Genomic DNA, 22,380 nt, shown 5'->3' with positions numbered 1-22,380 from the left:
TGGTCTGTCCAAAAGTATGATATCAGGATGTTTCCTACACAGAGGCTTGGATACTGCCCATCTCAAAGAATATTATCGCTAGCATATTATTCCTGGGATATCTGAGCACCCTCCAAGATTCCCCTCAGGCCTCATGTTATAACTTTAAGATTCAGGGAGCCTGGAGAACTGCTTTCTGTATGACAGGGGTGCCCAGGATGAATTAGACCCAGAGCTGGTCTTGACTTCTGAGGCAATCAAAAGTGATTGATGGGTCCATGCCTGTGTTTAACTAAGTAGGTAAATTCCACTCAATTCCCTGGTTTCCTTCCCATGGAAGTGTTGGCTGTGATTAGACTAGTGTTAGTTCTACCTCTGTGATAGCCTCATAGGTCAGGATCTGTGTGTAATGGGACTTGGGCTTGTATCAATTCTCTGTTAAGCAACGGGACTGGCTGCATAAAGGCTTTTTAAATGAATCTTGTGCAAAGCTGCTTTTTCCATTCACTGTTTCCTCTGAGGGAAGTGGAAAACTTGGTATCTGTCACACATTTCTAGCCTGGCTTTTTGCTGAGATTCATTTAGAGATGCAGCTAGTGCTGCTGAGGGTTGTTGTAATGTAGGCTGTAAAGTGGTCTAGAATACTCACATCTAAGCAGAAAGGAAAAGAAATAGCCTTCAGAGAAACACACTGCTTTTGATTTCAATGATTCCAGATTGTCAATGTGCAGTATTTGTTTTTTTCTTCCTTTTATCTTATGTACAATAATTATTTTGAACTCTTCTGTGGACCTTTTTTTCCATTTGGGACACACACACACGAGAAAATGCAAATCAGAATTTCCCTCAATAAAACTCCAGTTTCATTGCTAATAAGCCATTTTATTTATTACCAAAAAGCTTGGATTTATTTTCCCCTTGAAAAAAAGGGATCTTACACATTAATTGTTGTCTACCTGAGCTTCCTTATTGCTAGTTCAGTTTCCTCATTTCCTTTTTTTTCCTAAAATATTTGTGCTCTTCTTCAAACATTTATATAGCATGCAAATGGAAGATAAAATCCTTCCTGGGACCTAGCTCACAGAAAAAGGTGATTTGACTCCCACCTACACTTCATTAAACAAACAAGAACCATAAATCGGCTGAAGCTTGGTAGCCACTCAGTTGGCCTGCCTAGGGCTCAAAGCTGCCTTTTTCATTAATAACTAGGAGCAGCTGAGAAGGTCAATGGTTCAGTGAAGACAGTCTGGTTTACATCAGAAGAAGCACACAAACCTGTTTTGTTTTTAAAAAAATGCTTGCAACCTATTTAAAGGCACTAGTTTCTTATTAGTTAGTAGGGGTTGTGCTTGCTTGCAGTCTATTTGGAAACATAGCTCTTACTGGGGAAAACCATTTTCAGGAGATGTTGTTGACAAGAATTTAGGTCCTGAGATGAGAAGTCCAGACTGTAGGGTGGGTTACAGGTTGTCTTTCCCAGCATTCGTAAATGCCTGGGATAGCTACCCTTCACCGAGGCATCTTTACAGTTCCTCAGAAAATGGAGGTGGGTACATGTGAAAACATCCTTCTATTTTTTGAGCTCCTCTAGTTAAAAATTTGTAGGGTGATTGGGAGAGGAAGCTTTCGGATGGTTTTCCTGAGATGGGGAGAAAGAATAAAAGGGGTCATGTGCTTTGTCTAGTTCAGCATGTGCTCCTGGTCATCTGACACTGGTGTAGCTGTTCCTAAAGTTGCTGTGGCTATGCTGAAATCTGGAGCTGGTTATTTTGGTGTAGTTAGCTGGTCACAAAAACATCTGCTTCTTTTTCGCTATTGGTATGGATCTTAAGGAGAACAGTAGCCTGTAACCTGCCTATGGAGGGAAAACTCCAATGTCCTCCTAGCAAGCCTCTGATCCTCCCTTTGTGTTTGCTCTTGATACCTTCTCTCCACTTCGTAACTATGTGCTGCCATGATTTGCCTTCCTGCTGGGAAGGAACAGCCGGCAACTGCGGGGGCTGAGATTACCCTTGTTCTTTGATCAGCTGCCAGGAATGCAGCATTGAAAATGCACCACTTCTCTTGTGGATACACCCGCATTCTCCTGTCCTGGGCAGCAGCAGGACCAAGGTCACTTTAAGAATCTGCCCTGGAGAGTGCACTATGAGAGCTATTTATTTAGCTAGCTAAGATGTGGAAACAAGATACATAGTTCTATTTATTTTTCCCAGTGGCAAAGCTCTGGGTTATTTAGAAATAGTCTCCCATGCTCCGATTGACCTTCTCTGGCTTCATGCCAAGTAGCTCTGATTCCCCTGAGACTGTGACTCATGGACTTTATTGGCCTTAGTTAGGCATTTGAGGTCTTCAGGTTGCTGGTGCCATAACTGTGTGGATCTCTCCAGGGCTGCCCATATCTGAAGTAAAAGCCACGTGAAAAAATATGAAACTTGCCGAGGTTTGGAGAGCTCTTAAGTTAAATGCTGTGAAATCCAAGTGAGATGGAGACTCTAGACTGTCTTACTCATCTCCCCCGATGCTGTGCTGCAGAGAAAGCTTTCTGATACCTTTTATAGGGGCAATTTAAAGTAAAGCCAGGTGATGCTCTGTTTTTCTCAGTTCTGTTTATGTCAATAGCTGAGATATCTGATACAATTGTGTGTGGGATGCTTGAATCTTCAGTCCATCAACACTTTCTCTAATGAAACATCCCTGATTCCCCACACAATGCAAGGGTCCCCGCTCCTTTCACCTTCCACCTTACTTATTCCCCATATGTTCCATATCTTCTACCCTTCTGCTTTCCAGTGTCCCTTTCAATACCCTTGCTCATTTTCCCAACTTACCTGTTCTGAGGGATATTTGGATGTGTTGTGGGCAGCTGGATGTGGAATGTGACAGTGGCAGATGTTTGCTCTCTGGCCAACGAGGAGCTAGGCCTCTTCTGTGTGACTGTCTCCAGGTGGCCAAGCATCAGATATGCTCCCCAGGCTGCTGGCACATCAGACCAATGGCTTTGGAGGCTGTATGTTGTCTGTGGATGTGTGTTGTACAGGGCTCTTCTAGGACTCCTAGAAGTTGAAGGTAGATTATCAAAGTGAGTGAAAATAAAAAACCAGCACTTACGACTCTTTTTCATATGAGGAAGACCTGTATTCTAGAAAATGGCTAATGATGGTGTGACTCGTGTCTGAGTCATTTCTTCCATTACGTTATCTTTTTCTGTTGTTAAAAGGTTGGTGGGCAGTCTTATTTCTGCAGTTTTATTAAAAGCAATTTGAAGAGTCTTTTAAAATGTCTTTGTTTCACAAAGCTTTTTGTGAATACAACTGTTTACCACACTGAGTAGAGCTGGCTAAGGGTAAGTGTTCACATAAACCTCATATGAGAGATTGCAACAAGAATGAGTATTCATCAGAATTAAAAACTCGCTCCATGTGAATATTCACAAAACTTGGCTTTCTGCACTGGGTTGTTCCAGTAAGGTTTGACTACTTAATTAAAAGTGGAAAGTGAATAAAATAGGTCTGGGAATGGTGCCAAATTAATTCACTAGAAAATGTGACATGCAGAAATTATCTGCCTTTGCTCATGTCCAGCATTGCCCGCTTCTGACATTTGATCACAATTCTTATGTTTGGTGCTTATTGGATGGTCCCAGCTCCTCAAACCCTTGCTGATAATCTCCCTTTCCATTAAAGGGAGGAAATCTTCTCATGTACCTCTATTCCATCTGAGGTGGATATCTGGACTCCCCACATACTAAAGGAAAAAAGAAGCAAATTCTCCTCACCTGTATCAAATGTTTGCCTCTAGAAACTTGAGGTGGCTTAGAAGTGTTTATTTCTCTCTGCTGCGTGGAGAATTAGTCTGGAGTGGGCAACTTGGAAGTAGTGTGATGGGCATATAAGGTTGGGTCAGGTAGATGGTTGCTGAGAGAGGTTTGGAAAACGCAGTCCTCTCCAGCTAGTGTCAGGGCTCAAAACCCAGGAGGAAATGAGAACACCATGTGTCTCTTTGGTGATGTGTGCTCAGGGGTGGTTTGAAGTGGGGAGTGACTCATGAATCTGAAACATGCAAGAATAATGATGATACTGTTGCTATGGTCAGGAAGCAATTCCTATACCGCATAGTTCTGTCACAATGTGAGCTGAGAGGAAGTTTTTACTGGAGTGCTGAAAGCAGAGCTCATGCAAGTGAAGAGACGAATGTCAAGGTGATCAGGAGAGCACATCTAAAGCTAAAAGCCCAAGTCTGACAGGTCCATATTTAATCAGACATTGTGTCAGATTGACCAATAAGAATATGAAGGCCCTGGAAATGTTGAAGATATAAGTTAAGAGGCTGCATATAGCTTTAAAACAGGCTTTGAATATATGAATATATACATATTGCTCTGCTTTTCTATAAAACCTGTTCTATTTGCACACGACTGAGCTTCTGTTTTGTCATCTTGGAACTGGTGCTTTTGATGCAAGATGAAATATAAGTGTTGAGCCCATAGTGTTGAAAAGTGACCAAGCTGCCACATCAACAAATGCTTGTAAATGTGATCTTCTGTGACCTTAACAGCACAGAAGAAATCAGAATGGCAGTGGGCTATGTGTGCTTTAGACAAAAAGAGAGGAGACGTGTAGCAGGCATGACCTGAATACTAGAATTATCTCTTCTCTTAAGAATGATGGACAACACATGGAAGAGATCCAATTACAAATGCATCCTAGACCCAGTGCAGGCAGTTAGTTTCCTCAACCTTAATTCTGGATTACTTCTTGCTGGTAGACCACCATTTACATTTTCTACAATTCCATCTCCTGGATTGTGCTAAACTTTCAGCTGCTCTCTGCTTGAGCAGAAGAACGTGTTGCATGACCATTGCTAGCCAATATTTTGAGAATGAGAAGAAGTGCAACACACCAACATGGTAATTAGTTCCTTTGCAACCTGATATAGTAGCTGTTGTGATTGGCTCTTTTTGAGGAATGTTCCACATACGGCTTTATGCCTTTGTTTATTTGGCAATGGTTCCTCATAGATGATCAAAAGCAAATAATCCTTAATTTCTCTTGCTAGTCTGTGTCCTTCCATTAATTGCATTGAGCAGTTTGGATACTTAATTGGAGAGTAACACATGATTCTATTGGAATGTGGTCAGAATTAATCAATGCTTAGTGTCTGCTTATTCTGAAATTGTTATTTGGTTCATTTGATCACTGTAAAAAATTCACAGGAGGGGTTGAAATACTTCTTTTGAGCATGTCACAACTAAATGACATGCTTCCCATCTGGCCTTGATCTACATGGGATTTAGCCTAGAATTCCTGCTAAATAAAACTGGTAAATACTGTTCTGAATGAGATGATGCCAGCAACAAGGGAAAAAGGGTTGTCTTTAAAATTTTTGTTCATATCAAGTGTCTTTTCAACTTGACTAAAATCTCAGATAACATGGAGCAGAGATGGGTACATCATTGAGATACGTAAATAAACCAAAGTGTTCAAATTTAATGTAATGAGCCATTGTAATTGAAGAAATGATCTTGGAGCCAAGGGTATCCCAGTTTTATGCAGTTCCTTCTCCTCTGTTCTTTTTACAGTCTGTGTGGTTTCTCTGAAAGAATGACCTGTTCTAATATTAACAATAAGTTATAAAATCTCATTTCAGACTGATGGTATCTTAGTGCTGCTTTGCAGAGTAAATAGAGTTGCATTGCAGAATTATACTTTAGTGGCATTGTAGCGTTAATAGCAGCAGATGAGAGAAATTGAAAAATTAAGAGGTAGAGGCAAGGGAGAAAGAGAAGCTTTCAGATGAGATTTGAAAATAGATGAAGAATTGATGAGGCAGAGAGGAATACCATATACCAAGGTTGTTCCAGATGGCTGGACAAACATGTTGCATACAGAAACCCTGGTGCCATCTCTTGGTAGCCTCTGGTATGGCAAGATTAAGGACAGATAGACCTACATCTGTGGCATAAAAAATTGGCGAATGAGCATTATATAAAGAGAAATCCACTTCTGAGCTTAACTTGATATGTCATGAGAAGGGAGAAACTGGTTTACAAATGGGCCCACTTAGTGCGACTGTTATTTTGAAAGAGATGTTTGCTTTTTCTCTTTTAGGTCTAGCTTATGTTTTATGTCTATTTCAGGTAGAGGTAACAGTTTGAAAAAGAAGCAATGGTTTCAAGTGAAGGCCTTTCTTTTCTTGTCTGTTATTTCTTCCCCATTGGTGAGCTAGCAGGTTATATTTGGAAAGATGGTATGAGGGCAAGTCACTGCTGTTCTCAAGTTCTTGACTTTTCACGCCCAGTGGCTATGGCAGATGCAATTCATGGCTGACCTCACATGATGGCTTTGGGTATGTCTATACTGCAGGCAACTCTGTGCTCGTTGGGTGGGAGATTCTTTCCGCCCTAGCTTTCATTTAACTCATTCTGCTAACAACTGTTAAGGCTTGCAGCAGGGCCTCCAGTGTAGGCTACCCAAGCTTCTGAAGACATATTATCCAGTCTAGGAGTATTATTCATGATGCTGTATCTGTCTCACAGTTGGTCTTTGTGCTAACTAGACTAAAGCTAACCCTTGGGTGCCTCACTGCAGTGCAGTTGCATTGCCTCTTAGAAGCACTCTATGAGATGTATCTCCCACATAGCTGGGGAAACCACTATCCCTCCCATCCAAATGGGAGGAAGGACTTGATTTCGTACATTAGTTGCATCTGAGCATTTCCCAGAGTTAAATGAATTGTTAATGTTAACAATGATTCCTTGTAGCCGAGTATGACAGTCCTATAGAAGGATAGGTCAAGACTGGTGTGTACTGTTATATTAAACATTTTCTAAGTAGCACAGAAGGAACAGAGTGGAATAAATCCAAATTTAAAAAAAATGAGAGCAGAGCTAGAAGGATTACAAAATATTTTGCAATCTAGGAAGAAATGAAGGGTTTGGGATAACTTCTGGAAGTTGATGGGTTATCTGCGAGAAGAGAGGTGGGCAAGCTGCTCCTGATCTGGAGGTGCAGAGAGAAGGCTTTCACCAGTGGTGGTAGGCTATAAGAGTAAAGAAGGCAAAAAGTCTAACAGTAGAAGATGAAAGAACTCTCATGTCTGAAGTGTTAATCTGAGACATGGTGTGTTACTGTGGGCAAGTCACCTGAGATCAGACTTTCCACATGCTCAGTGTGTACACTTAAAACCGCACCTTTCTAATGCCTTCATAAGGGTAGTGAGGGTACAGACATTTGTGTCCGGGGCATTCAGTGAGGACAGAGATAGAGAAGGGGGAAATGAGAAAGGGGAGAGAAGAGCAGTAGTGAATTTGTGAAAAGTCTTATGCTCAGCCAGGATGCTGTTGAAGTGGACTGTGGAGTGGATGTGAAGCTGGCAGAGCAAGGAGAGGGTTGAGCAACATGGTTGTGTGACCTTGTAAGCATGTTTGAGGTGATGTTAAGTGCCAAAGCTTTCAGAAAGCATCAGCCAGACAGCCCTAGGGGACTGGAACTGGAGGGAAGGGATTTCTAAGCAAAGCTTATCTGAATTTGCTTGTAGAGGTGATGAACAGGTGCCCACCCTGCCTGTTTGCCTGCATCCATTTTCCTGTGTCAAGGTGGCAAAGAAAGAATTCCCCCTCAGAAATCATTGAGTAGGGTAATGATGTGAATCTCTGATAGAGGCCAGAGAGTGAGTAGATAAAGCTGAGGGCACTCACTTGCACATATGAGAGCCCTGGCATCTCATCCCCTTTGCCTTTCACTTGATTTATTGCCATTTCTCCTCCCACCCAGAAGCCTGCTACCCTTATGAAGGGGGTAGAAAGCAGCTGTGAAATCCTCCCAACAAAAGCTTTCAGTCCAAAGGTAGACAAGGGAAATTTGATTGAAACAAAAATGAAAGGAATCCTCAATGCAGAACACCTACAGCAAAAATTTTGCACAATGCTGGCCCTGAGCAGGTGCTGTCCCCACAAGGAAAACAGTCCTAAGAATTTTCTGGGTTTGCTGTGGCTTTTTTTCCAGCTCCACCAGTGCTAGCAGCTCTGGCAAGTGAAGCGTAAGCCAGTCTCTAGAACTATCAGTGGTTTTTAAAGCGCAACAGTGATTAGACCTGTCCTGAGCAGAGTTCTATGACACAGTGTCAAAGCCCTTAGCAACAGCCTTTCTACGCTAGGATTCCCTGTCCTGATAGCACTGTTGGAGCTGCACCAGCTGTAGCAGCAGCGGGGTAGCTGGTTTTAGCAATACAGAGGCAACACAACTGAGTCATTTCCAGTGGGCAGGAGAGAGAGAGCTCCAATGTCTTCACGGTCTCTTTCAGGCTCTTTTAGGTAGTTATTGAACGCTGATTATAGAGAATAAAAGAGAAATTGTAAATACTGGAATATTTACCAAGTGCAGCTGAAATGAGTTTTGTTAGGGAGACAAGGTTTGGTAACAGCAGTACGACAGATGTAGCACAGGTCTCTGGCTTGCTAATGCTGGCCGGGCTCTTCTCGGGCTCTTTATCTGCAGGGCAACACTTGGAATGGCAGCAATGCCAGTAAAATCTGTAAATAAACCCAGAGTTGAGCTGCTCTGGGATGTGTTCAGAGACACGGTTTGGAACATGGAGGGGAGAACCTGAAAACTTGAAGTGGCTGGTGAGGAAGAACAGGGCTGCTGACTCCTAATATGGCTGCGGCTCTCGGGTTGGCAATGGAAACTCCCCCTGAAGTGTAAACCTTGGAAGGGTCATGCCTCTGAGACTGAGCTTTTACCGTCAGGCTGCAGTAACAGCCAGACTATTGCAGAACAGGAGAGAGAAAATCGCCCCATAACTTTGGCACGTCTACTCCATGTGTTTCTCTCCTTTCCTGTGCTAAATGGATATCGTTTGGGCTTTGTGTGGATCACAGGACATGCATTGCAATGGTACAACAGCTCTCACTGTCTACTCAAAAGCTTCATTTCCTCCTTTTTTTTCATTGTTGTTTTAAATTGCACTTACATATTTGTGGTTATTCCAGCTTTTCCACCTTCCAGATTTTTCTGTGCAGAAAAAACCAAGGGCACGTGGAAGAACCATCCTGATAATGCTCATAAATTTTACTGTGCTTTTTAATTATTTATGTCCGTTGCTTCATTCTCATATTTACAGCTCAAGTTCTACCAGCCTTGACTTTGATATGGTCTGTTCTCAAATCCCAGAGTTTGGCTTGATTATATCGGATGGAAGCTTTCCAATGAAAGGAGAGGAGAAAAGAAATATACTAACTTTCATTACTTAGGCTTTTGCAAATTACTGCTTCAAAAAGCCCCTGCAGTTATGCCAGTGTGACATCGCAGCTTTCAAACAGCAAATACCAGGAGAATTTGACCTAGTATTTGCTGCATTTTGCCTTGTTACTGATTTTTTTTTTTTTTCCTTCTAAATCCTCTAGCTAAATGTTGTGAAGAACAGGCACCAGCACTAAGATGTGAGCAGATTATTGCTTAATAAGGAATTATACATGTGTAACTGAAAAAATTCATTAGTTTGTGGTTGGCTGGATCAGCCACAAGAGCCAGATGCTGGCTTTCAACCAGTCTTGCAAACTCCATGATGGTGTAGTGACCTACACTGCACTCAAGGCTAGTGCATACTGCCTGCTCTCAAATCCCCTTACTTATAGATGTGGGGATGAAACCTGAGGCCGTGCTTTGGCTGCTGCGGTAGTACAGTCTTCCTGCTCATCCTCCCAAAGTCTTAATGCGTCCTGTATGTTGTATCTTAGTCACCAGCTGGGCAAAGTGCTATATGGAAAGCAACATGGGTGATCTAACAGAGAATACTATTTCTCTGACTCCTGGGCATACTACTAAACTAAACATGCTTCTTTTTCTTTCTCAGGACCCCTACCTACGCCCTTGCCATCTTATATAGCACATTGTTGTTCTTTGAAATGCTAAATATTTTGAGGTACTGTGGTTGCAGAGAGCCTCATCTCTGACCTGCAGCTCGTAGGTTGCCTTCCCTGCAGTAAGATGTTCTACTGCTGTCCTGCCTGAGCTGCAGAGAAGAGGACAGGCCAAGGACAAATTCACAGCAGGAGTTGGAGCGGTGGTGCATCTGCTGCTGTCTGAGACTGTGGCCTTTTGTGATGGTGGCTCAGCCTGCTTGCACAGATAGCTTCTGCAGAAGATGTATCCTCAGTTGCAACATCTATCCTATTTAGTTTGAACCTGATCGTGTCCTCAGATGACTCTTCTGCCGTTCCTATCACAGCTTGGAGATCTTATCTCCAGAAAGCTGCTGCAGGGCAGTGTGAAAGTTGTTCCCTTTCCACACCTGGGCTCTTTTTCCTGCAAAGATGTTATCTCTGCGTGCATACTACACAATACAGCAGTATCCCCATTTCCCCCTCCCACCTATCAAGTGAGACAGAAACCACAGAATGGCAGAGGGAGGCGAAGAGCAGGATGGCTTTTTTTTCCCCTGCTACACCTTTACTGAAAATCCCAGGCAAGTTAATAAGCTTTTCTCCCTGCTCTGCAATTGCAACATCTATTTTCCCAAAGACTTCATGCTTACTAACAAAATCAGTCAGCATTACAGGTTTCTAGCATCATTCTACATGTGTTTTGCAGTCATCTGTCTCGACAACACACAGTAGGTAAAATTGGCATTTCTTTTGTGTACAAGACAGGTTTGAAAAATTTCTTATAAATTGGCTATTGGTGTTGACTGAAGGCACTTGGGTCAATGAGGACTGAGTTTTTTGAATGAATATCTGGATTCCCAGAGATATTTAGATGTGTGAAGATGAAAGGCAATGTAACCGTAACAGAAAGCCTCTTGGCAGGTTAAAGGCCTAACTCATACAGTTAAAAGGTAGTTCTGACCTCAGTATACAAAGGGGCCTTGAAAAATCCTGCTGAGTGCTAGCTGCATGTTTAGACATAAAAATGCCTTTTAAATTCAGGTCAAGATGCCTAATGTGAATTTGTAAGAGAATGTTACTTTTTCTCAAGCATGTTTATGGATTGTTCTCAATTTGAGACTGAATTAATGGTACCAGTTAAGCTCAGCATTGTGTACACACGTCGCTTACAAACTACTACCCCAGTACTTCCAAGCATGTTCATATTTGGCAGCATCAGTTAGGACAATCAAACTATAAAGTGCCCAATTCACAGTAAATTCAGTGCTGGAGGGCAAAGTATGTATGTGAGGGAACACAATCATGTGAAGAGACGAAAAGTGGTGATAGCTGGAAAACAGGAGAAAATTGGTGATGGCTTCTGCATATTTTTCTCCTATATATTTTGTTGAAATTCCACTTGCATGTGAGCTTTTCAGGCAGCTCTGACTCTGATGACCATCCTTTGGAATTTAGGTAAGAGCAATATACATAAACTGCCTAACTTGTACACATAACAAGGGAAATAACGCTTACCTACTTGGGAAGCACATGGAGATTGATAAATGGGAAGTGTTGCATACACGAAGATTAATTGGCATCAATACCTTTTTCCACTTGCTCCCTACTGCAAATATGAATGTAAAGCTGTGTGCTGTCAGTGCTGCAGCTGATGTGTAAGCAGGTACTCATACATTCAAACCATGGCCTTAGTACTACAGGCAGACTGTCACTGGACACTCACCGACAGGCAGAACTAAGTAGGGCTATAGGGTTATGTTACGACATATTGCCACTTTGCAACCACCTAGGTTGCATCTTGTCAGGCGGCACAGGGAAAATGATTCCAGTAGCTATGCTTGCATGAAATGGCTTCTTGCTCTGGCATATTCAAAGAAACTCTGCAAGCTAGCTCTCTTCCCTAGAGGTTTTAAGCTTTAAGTTTCCTTTGGCTGGACTTTATGGATGTGCTTCATCTGAATAGGACCAGAGGGGAAAGTGAAGTGCCATATAAAATCAAACTGATGGATCTATTTCTACAGCCTTGTCATATGGAAACAGTACCATTAGATTAAAAAGAACAAACACAGTTTTTCATCTCGTGTTCAATATCAGTCATTCCTTCTTTTGTTCTGAAGCATCTGACTTTTGCTTAAAGAAAAGGCTGCCACACAAGTCGGCCTTGTTCTTGGTAGAGATCAAGGAAGATGGTGCTTTCTCAGTCCATCAACTTCATGTATCATGTTCTTTTCAAGTCTCTTAAATTGGCCATATTTTTAAAATTAGTTTCCTTGAAAAACTTTTTTTTTTTTTTTTTTTTTTGTTAAAAAGATCAACCAAACAAAAACCCCCTACAAAATAAATGTCAAAGTCCTAAGCAGTGAAACTGCAGGAATGGCTGAAATGAAAACTCAAATTTCCCATCCATTGCAGCAGCCTAGTTACATGCGGTAAAGGTTGCTATTTCAAACACTGTTGTTTTACAGCTCAAGAGCACCTTTCATTTAAAAAGTGCTTTTTAAAGATGTACCCTGAGATTACTGCTGCCTTAGAGATGGTTTGTACTAACCAGTAGTCAGGGAGAAGTACAGCTCTTAGCCTTGATTACTTTGAAACCAGCCTCCCTTTCGTGCCCTCAAATAGCTCTGGGCACAAGCAGTGACATGTTCCATACCTTGCTACCTGGACTGTTGGCAGCACAAGCTGCCCTTGGATACATCACTGCCAGCAATTGATAGTATCCATAAAGGAAAAATGTTGCAGTTGTTTGCAGGCAATATAGTGTGAGTGCAGGCTCATTTTCTGGCATCATAAAGTCCTGGGTACCCCCAAGCTCTACCTTCTCTTTTATAGTTCACCATCAGAGACTCCTCAATGGCAAAGCACCTGCAATTCAATTTCTCTTAATGAGGACAGAAGTCACAGTTGCCCTGCTGAGATTTGAGCCTAGGGTTCCCGGGTATGTCACCAAGCAGTGTCCTTTGGCTTCATCATGCAGTAAGCAGGGTTTCACCAGGTATGTGGATTGCGTCCCTCTCCCTGCCCTTACTCTGGGTGTACACAGCATTCAGAAAAGTATGAGGCACAATGATCCAGAAGCAAGCAGAATGGGGCTGGCTCTCTCCCCTGTGCACTGAGCACCTACCTTGCTGTGAGCACAATGTGCATGTCAGTCCCTGGGGTCTCTGGAGCAAAAGCTGCTGGGCATGGTGAACTGATCAGCTATGAATAAATTGACAGCTAAGGAGTGACCCAACAGACCACTGGGCCCTTTCTCACTAGTAACTGCATTGGGATTGGAAGACAGCTATCTGGGGAAAGGAGGGGGATTTAACCCCACTCACTGATATGCTTTAATTGTGTACGAGATGTTTTGTAGGGCTGGGCTGGTGCTTGTTATCAGATGTGGCCTCAATAAGTATCCTCACTACTCCCCTTAATCAATCAAGGATGGCGTCAAGACCCTTCCTCAGTCCCCCTCCATGTGTCCCTTGGGTGGGAGAGCTGGATTCTCACACTGTCGGTTTGAGACTGGCTGGGTGATGAATCTGTTAAGAATCCTATCTGGTTATGATCCTTCCAGCCCCTTCATCTTGATGTGAATGACAAGTTGTCACAGCCTGCCTCAGCCATATTGGTGACATCTGACCCTAGAGAGGCAGTTGACAGGAATGGGAAATCTTCTGAGGTATGGCTTCTGCCTGAGGAAGCAGTGCCAGCTCTGCACCATGCTGTAAGAAATGCCTGGGCATTTTTTTGGCAAGGATTTAAGTGTGTTTTGTGTACCTTGTTCTTCTTTGTTGCCACTTTGAAGCTAATTTAATTTAGAGCTGTAAAGAATAGGTTCAATTTTTAGGATACAGCTGTCTCTCCTGCTGTACTTGTTGTACACAAGAGACAGTAGGATACTTGTAAGGATGCCTGGAGGATAACCCTGGAGTGACTCTTCTTTCTGGGAGGCAGAGATGAAAGAGGCTGGAAGGCTATACCTTTTCACTGATTTTAACCTAACAGGCTCCAGGGCAGGCAGAGATGTTTGGAAGATGCTACAGTGAAGGCTTTGAGCTGAACCTGGGAACTGAGATATGCTTATTGTATCAGCCATGAAAGCAAGAGGGGACCTCACACTGGGGCTTCTGCATCACAACTCTAACTTCTCTACAAGGAGCAGTACGTCTTTCAGAGAACACATTGACTTCAGCTCACCAAAATGCAAGATAGGAGCAACTTTGCTCCTGGGGTTGTTGTAGGGTTAAAAAGCAGGGAATCCTCACTCCTTTTGCTGTTAAGTCTTGTTAGCTATTAGCATTGAATTTGGCATCTGTGTACACCTTTTTCCTCACAACTCTCCTCTTGGAGTTAATAGACATATAAATCTTTAAAGATGGGGAGGAAATAGTGTTCAGTATGCATTTAATTTCTGTACCTTTTTTGTTTGCTCACTAATTCTGTTCAGCAAAATGAATTGTATCACAGAGAATAGGTTCTGCAGAAGATGTATATTTGTATTAAAGACAGTGTGTGCTTTTCCGGGGCAGGGGGGGAAAGCTGGTCACTGGAATTGAAGTAACCATTAGAAAAAGAGTGTGTGATTTTTTTAAAAAATTTTTTTTTTCTCCTTTCCTTCTGCATTACACCAAAAGCACATCTGTGCACAACAGCTGGATTTCCAGATTCCACCTGTCGGCTGCGTGTGGGACTGTGAGCAGGCTTTGCCTTTAGCATAAGTTTTAATGCCTAGCTAACAAGCTGGAATTAAAGTGGACATGATGATGGGTGTTTTGTGTAAGTCCTAGACCAGCAATGCTATGAAAATGCCAGCAGCATAAGCAGCTTTTGCCCACCCATATTTCCAAGACTTGTGAAGCTGCTGGTTTTAAGCCTTTAAAACAAATCACTGTGCAAGTGCCTGCATATTTAAGATCTGTATTTCTGGGCCACAAGGGAAATGACTATTCAAGGCATCTGTCTCAGATGAGATCTACCTTCTGGTAGGATTTATAAAGCACCTATTGCTGTGGTGCCTACATGTTGTTTCTGAATGTCTTTCAGTTGTCAAATGTGAAATTGCCTTTTGAGTGAGTTCCTCTGTGACTGTATAAACTCCTGTAGTTAAGCATGAGTCCCAGGGGTTGGAGGCAAAATGCAGTCACACAATATGTGCACTCAAGGGCTCTTAATTTCTCCCAGAGACAGGGGCTATGGAAGTTTAGGGGCTTTAAGCCTGTAAGCTGTAGTACCTTGAACCCTCAGTCAGGGTTCCCATTGTGCTAGATGCTGTACAAATATATATTGCACGGTCCCTGCCCCCCTGCTGCTTGCGATATAAATAAACATGACAGCAACAAGTGATTATACTGCAAAATAGCAGGGTAAAGGGCAAAAAGAGGGAGCATGGGCTTGAAGCAATGTGTGTTGCCAGGCAGGGGCAGAACCTTTTCTTACATTTCTATAAAAATAGTGCTGTACATCTTTATTATCCAGGTGTGATTGCCTTTAGGAATTAGATCAGGCATCAAGTTGAAGAGGTATTTAATGAAGCACCCAGTAATTCGCTTTCATTCAATAATTTGAAGAGGATATTTTTTGTTTAAGCATGTAAAATGTACAATCTTGCAGGAGAAGGAAGGCTGGTTAAGTTATTTTGGGGCTGATCTGCAGAGCCCTTTTGGATCACTTTGTTCAGTCTTTGGCTTCTCTGCTTTTCCCTGTCCATAGTTTCAAGCTAGTCCTGAACAGGTGGGCACCACTGTCAATGTGTCCTGAGCCTTAAAATCCTTTCATGTAGTCCACCACGCATATCTCTTGTAGTGAGGTTTTTCATTTTCAGGAGTCGTCTTTTTTTTTTTTTTTTTTTTTTTTTTTTAATACTGGGGTGGAACAGCAATAAATTTTCTATTCAAGGGGCAAAAACAGAGGCACAGCATTGTCTGTCATACTGCCCAGCACTACAACCTGTGAGCTGAGATCAGAGTGGAGAAGAAAACCTAAGAGATCCTGGCTTTCAGTGTCCTCTGTCTGCAGTGATTTCCAGCTAACACTGTCCTGGTAGCTCAGATCTAAAGGGTGACTTAGGCAAAAGACTTCTTTGTCTATGCTTTTTAGCAGCCTGGTTTTACTGGCTAATCCAATTGTGCTTTGGCTTGGGAAGCGGAGTTTTTCTTTGTTGTTGCTCCTGGTTCCTAAGCACAGGATCTGGAAGTTGCATTTGTCTATCTGTCTGCTAGTTGTACTCCTGCCCTGATATCCAAGCTGCTGACTTGGAAACACTTCAGAGATTTCCATTCTTCAGAGTGGCTGTCTCAACTGCTACTACAGGGAGTTTTTAATGTTTTCTGATTACAGAGCAGCATTTATTATTATGCCTTTTAAGATAGGGCAACTTTATTTATACATCCTTTTTATGAAATATATAAATGAGCCTCCTTTGAGATAGCTGTTTTGTCAATCCCAGTGTAAGATTTTACTAACATATTGCCACAAAGAATAGAAAATCAGAGGAAGGCATCTGGACAGATTTGGCAGGTTTTTTAATGATTTCTTCCACCCCGCACCCCATTCTGTCTTGAGACAAATGCAGAGTTCTGCACTGGGCAAGCTATCAAATTCTCTGGTCTAGCATATGGCTCATCAAGTCATCTTTCTTGTGCTCTTAAACTTTTCTTCCTGTTCCCATCTCCCTGCCCCCCCTCCCCCCCCCCCCCCCCCCCTTTGCTCTCATGCACAATTTATTATCTCCTTTCTCTCTGTCTTCCTGTCCCAGGCTTACTCATCTCATTATATCTTCTGATGCCAGAAAAGATGTTGTTGGTTTGCCATTCGGTGTTAAGAGGTGCTGATATTTTCACAAACACCATTTACCTGGCTTGCTGTAAGCCTATTGATGCATCCATAAGCTTGCTGCTGTTTTCAGTGAAAGTCCGTTCTGCATTCTCTTCTAGGACTTCTTATTTGTTTCCTGTAGGGTGTTTTGTATGTTTGAATTTGTTCAGCATCAAAGATAAGTAATATTCTGGGGATACTTGCTGACAGCTGACTTAAAGTGTAAATTACAATGCTGATTTAAAGTCAAAACTTAAAACAAATGCAGGTAGGTAACTCTACACAGTGTAGGTGTGAACTTCTTTCCCAGGATGCTGAGTTTGCATAAGTTCAAAAGTGCCCAGGCAAATATATAGAAAGAAAATCAACTAAGAGCTAAAAAGCCTCCCAAAGGTACCATTGCTAGCTTATGAAATCTCTGGACTGCAAATTGCTGGAGTCTGGTCTGGAAGTTCCAGCACTGTGTTTTTGCTGTGGTCTTATATGCTTCCCTTGGCCACTGATGGCCACAGGATACTAGACTATTTGGACTTTCAGCTTAAGCTGGTGCAGCTGCTCTTTTTTGCCCTGGCTAATTAACTTTGCACTTAGAATACCTGTTTCTCATTTCACTTCCATTTTGTCTATGATTAAAAATGTAGGGATGTAAGACCACAGTAATTCCTGGATCACTTTTTTCAGACCCTTCCCTCATTGGCAACTGAGCCTAACGGTCCCATTATAAGCAATTCAGGCTCCCTTTTCAAAGTTGTTAGGTTGTTCATCCCATTGCTGCCAAGAGGATGTTTCATAGCTTCATTTTCCAATGCTTAAAATCTATCCTTTAATTTCCAGTTGAAATTTATTCATGGCCATTTTATATCCATTTGTCCTTGTGCCAGCTTTGTTCTTTAGCTTAAGTAGCTCGCTGTCTTCTTCAGTGTTTACTTCTCCCCCACCCAGTGTGTCTATGGAGAACAATCAAGTCACCTCTTAATCATCATTTTGCTAAGGTGACAAAACTGTGACCTCATGAGATATGTCTCCGTTACCATAATGATTTCCTTAGCAATTTTCTGCACAGTTCCTTCCGAGTACTGCACACAGCTGTTCAGGTGAAGCCTTGTATGAAAACATTCATGCTTTCTCTTCTCTACCGGCAGTGGCTTTCCTGAGACTTGATCTGTCCTTCTCATGGTTGTCACCCTGCTGGGTCATGCTTGTACTCATCCTCTAATTGGCTCTCATATTCAGGGTGTCCTTCTACTCATTTCCAGATTATGAACCCCTTCTCATAAAAGCAATTCTTGTTAAACCCTAACTGTGTAACCTTGCACTTCGACTATTACATTTCATCACGTTTCTGTTGCTTCAGAACTCAAGAACATCCTGTTACTCCTGAAAGATATTCTTAACTCCCTGCTACTGGCAGCAGCTCCTGACTTCACGTGGTCAGCAGATTTTGTTAGTATACGCTGACTTTTTGTGCCAAGGTCATTAATGAAAAGATAAAATAAGATCAGTCTCAAAATATCCTTGAGGATTTCCACACATAACTTCCCTCCAGACTAATAATTCCTCTTTCAGCACAACTCCTGTCATTGCCTCTTTAACCAGTTCCTTGTCCATGTTGCAATTCTTAAACTAATCCCTATGTCTCCAGCTTGGCTGCTAATTTCCAGTGTGGCACCGTATCAAATGCTTTATTGAGGTACACCTAAACTAGGTCTACCACATTTCCCTTGTCTAGAAAAATCAGTTATCAAAGAAAGATATCAAATTAGGCAGGCTTGATCTACTCTTGGTAAATGTGTTTTATCTGTTTTGCAGTTTACCCTCATGTCTTTAATTATTTTTTCTTTCAAAATTTGTTCTAAAGCAATGCATAGTATTGAGGTCAGTCTACTGGGTCTGCACCTACTTAGGACTAACTGTAAAGTACATGCTGTAGGACGTACAGAACGCTGCATATTGCCTATGCCAAAACCCTTGTGATGAATTGCAGTACTTGAAGAGATGAAATGTACTAATTTGGTTCCACTTTATTTTATTGGAGTACTATGTACAGGCATGAAATGAGATGAGGATGTGTCTAGGCTGTTAGCCTGGAATGTGGGAAATCCAGCTAGCTACAGCTGCAGGTCTGTAATGTTGTTTCAGAAGTAGGTGGTGACTATGAAAGTTTCTGATTCTGCTCAGTGGTGGTCCTGGGATCTGGGTGTTACTACATTTAAATTTTATTTATTTATTAATTTTTTTTAGGACATGACTGAATTTTTCCATCCCATAGAACCATCTGGGTGGATTTACTTACATATTTATGATAGTCTTGGGTTTCTCAGCTTTACAAGCAAAGGAGTGGCAAACCTGTTCTACCAGGTCACATCTAAAACACAAATAGCTCCTATCCCTTGACTTAGAGCAGACCAGCTCCCTCCAAGCCTGGAGAAGAGAAGTGACTGGAGTGGTTAAGACTATTGAAGGATTAGCTATGGTATGTCTACAAACAGTTTAGGTCTTCTGGGGCAAGTGTGATGAGGAATTAGAGAGAATGGAGACTCAAAGTTAGGAGGAATACGAATTTACACTATCTGAGAACATGGTTTGGGTGGTCTGAGGTCCTCTGGGGATGAAGTTGTCTGTGTACAATGTGGTTTACATACCACCAAAAAGTATTGGAGAATCCAGACTTGCTGATTGATTGGTTGATGGGAGGTTTGATGGCAGTGTTGACGTTATGATGGTGGTGTAGCTCTACTGAAGCTCTTTGCAATGCTCATAAGCATCCCCGTAATAAACCAGATGCCTACAGGAAATCCTTAGATCTCTTCAGCTTGGAGCTAGAAACACTTTTGTTCTTCCTTTGTTGCTCCGCTGTTCTGGCATGTAACTGAGACATCACCTTAAGCCTGCAATTGTAGGTATGTAATGTAGTCTCCTTTACAAGGTACATACTTGAGTGCGAGCTTTGGGAGATGATCTGGATGGAATTTTACCTTGCTTAGATTTGTTTACTTTGTCCCAAACTTTAAACTTTGGGAAAGATTGAGTGATCAGTGACCATCAATTGACAAATAAAGTATCCCTTTTCTGAGCACGCTGAATAGGTTGTGGATGACGGTTTTCTCCCACCAGCTGAATGATAACTCTTTAGGTGGAGTTAAAGTGGCAGTGAGAGCATGACTGTGCTTCCACTGGTGAGAATTTTAGCTACTGATTTCCTGTTCTATCTTTATTTGTGTGTGTTTCTTTTGCAGTTTGTTTGTAATGCTGTTGTTGAACTTGGACAGATTCATTATGAAAGAATGACATTAGATAGGGATGTCGACCCAACATCAGCAAGAACCAGCTTTTGAATCTTTCTTAGTCTCAGCTGCTGTTAGGACACACAATGAACAACAGCTTGATGACAAAAAATATTTATTTTTTTGCTGCAGGATGATAATTGGCTCAGTATGGAAGTTAATATGATTTTATTTGGGGATTGGTTTGTAAAGAGATTACATTTTAGGGAATCCTTAGGCATGGAGGCTTTTGTAGCTTTATTTATTTAATCAGCTGTAGGCACTTGAAACTTCACAGCAGTAAGCCAGGTTAGAACATGGATATTCTTGCTCCAGCAGAATGTGACTGGAAAAGAAAGTCTTCTGTGGGTCTAGTGGGATGGAGGTTATACCAGACAAGGAAGAAACTTGCCTCCAGATGGTGGGGAGCAAGGATGTCTCATTTCAGCTTTTCAAGCTGCAAATGTTAGTGACCAGCTCCCATTCAAACCAGTGCAATGCTGACTCAGGCAGTTTGAGTTGCTTACCTGCACGTAGAAATGATGCAGAAGGTCAACAGAAACCTCTCTGTGTGTCTCTCCCCTCTAGCTGCTTACTCTCTAAGCTCCATGGGGCAAGCAGTCTCACCACAGAGCTTTAGCATTTTTCTTGTAAATCCTGATCTGAGTGGGGACCTTTACATGCCACTGCAGTGCAAGACATTGTTAAAATTAACCCAGAAGAAAATCTAATTTCTCTTAAAGCTGGTGGGAGAGGATGGGGGTGAAGCTTGTTCTGTGAAAACAGAAGGGAGTGGAATTTGCCTGGAAATACTGACATGGATGTTCCAGCTTGATGCAGAAGTTATCATCTACTGATGTAGATAGAAGCACTGGTGTCTGGAGTGGGCATGTGCTGAGTCTTCGATACGAAGAAATAGCTCTGGGGCAGCAGTTTAAAGACTTGCTTCATTACTTTGGATATGTGGGTGTTGCTGTAAATTTAATGGTCACTACAAATCAGTGTAACACTAAAGCTAGAGGGCTAATGGTCTTTTAAGAAAAACTGAGTCAGATGCAGAGACTGGATCCTCTGCTGGTGTAAAACGCTGCAGTTCTGTCAAAGCCCATCATAAGCTGTCAATTTAGACCATCTGGGAAGCCTGGCCCAGAAGACTGTGAAGGTGAAGGTTACAAAAATTATTGAAGAAATTGACGTTATTTCTCCATTTCTCTTCTTTCCCCAGGGCAGCCATTGAGGCTCTGGCAGCTTTGCTGAAATCAAGTAAGCTTTTTTTCTTCATATTCTTTCTGACTTTCCTTTCTGTGCTGTGTTACTGGACAGAATGATACTGTTGAACCTCCTTCTCCCTTGGTATCTCCTCTTCCCTCAGTCCCAAAGAGCACTGCTTAGAAAAGAGAAGCTGTAATGCAGTACTTTCCTGTATGTCTACCTATGATTCTTGGAGCCCCATGGCTCTGTGGACACACAGCTCTATGGGAGATGGTGCCATCGGTCCCAGGGAGCAAGCTGCTGAGGGAGCCAGACTAGACCCTTATTTTGAGTATTTAGGGGACAGTGGTTGTCCTGGGGCTTGGCACAGTGGAAGAAATGGTGAATGTCTCCAGTGAGTGACAAATGCTTATTGTTCTGTTCCAGCACCAGTGGAGAGTGGGGCCAGGACCTGTCTGTCCTGTGCTGCTGTTGTACTATGTGCTTACCTGGTAACAATGATGCTGTTGGCAAAGGCTTGGAAAACTTCTGTAGCCCAACAGAGATGACCTTATTCTCCTTTGCAAACTTATCAGGTCTGATAATGTGCAGATAGGGATGAGACCTAGTGATTGCTGGGATACAGCCCTGCTATGGCAGGCTGTGCTTAACATTTGCACCAGCTGGCTAGCGGTGTCAAAGACCTTAATGTGGGTTCTCAGCCACACACTGCTGGTGTGACTGTTGCTGAAATGAACATGTTACCCTTTTTTTACCTTTATCCCATCTGAAAACACTTAGCTTTTTATTACCAGAATTTAATAAAGCTTTGATTAAGAAAGAGCACTCTACTATTGCAGACAATCTACTCTACAATAAATCACAATGGTGTATTGTCCTTCTGTCTCTCCCCCCTCCCCTCCCCCCTTTTCTTCCCCTCTCCCTTCTCTTTTTCATAGTATTAGGAATAAATGCATTTGTGAAAAATTGTAGCCCTGGAAGCAGTGCTTAAATGAGCATGCTGCAATGGGATCGTGTCTGAGTTGCAGCAGCTCAAGTGATGAGTTCTGAAATAATGTCTCAGTATTAACCTTGCTGCCTAGATTTAAAGGTCACATTATTGCAACAAGGAAAGACCTTCTGGTTTGGGCACTAAATCTTAACAAGGGGGTTGTGGGGCTATGCCACAGCTGCTTGCAATACAAAAGCAAAATTAGCCTTCAGAGTAGAAAGAAATTTAGAGAGAAGGCTGGAAAAGTGGAG

At 42.2% G+C, this 22,380-nt stretch overlaps 1 protein-coding gene across 1 annotated transcript in view; it reads left to right on the top strand.

Annotated features, from left to right (window-relative positions):
- AGBL1 (AGBL carboxypeptidase 1) overlaps positions 1-22,380 on the top strand; it is a 273,863-nt gene that overhangs the window by 8,756 nt on the left and 242,727 nt on the right. The window contains exon 6 of the mRNA XM_049812577.1: positions 21,152-21,189. Coding sequence (XP_049668534.1) covers positions 21,152-21,189 — 38 coding nt within the window. The remainder of the gene's footprint in view (positions 1-21,151; positions 21,190-22,380) is intronic.

Source organism: Accipiter gentilis, chromosome 10 (genome assembly GCF_929443795.1).
Source record: "Accipiter gentilis chromosome 10, bAccGen1.1, whole genome shotgun sequence".
In the NCBI taxonomy this organism is placed as follows: Eukaryota; Metazoa; Chordata; class Aves; order Accipitriformes; family Accipitridae; genus Astur; species Astur gentilis.
This window is presented reverse-complemented; position numbering and strand designations above follow the sequence as displayed.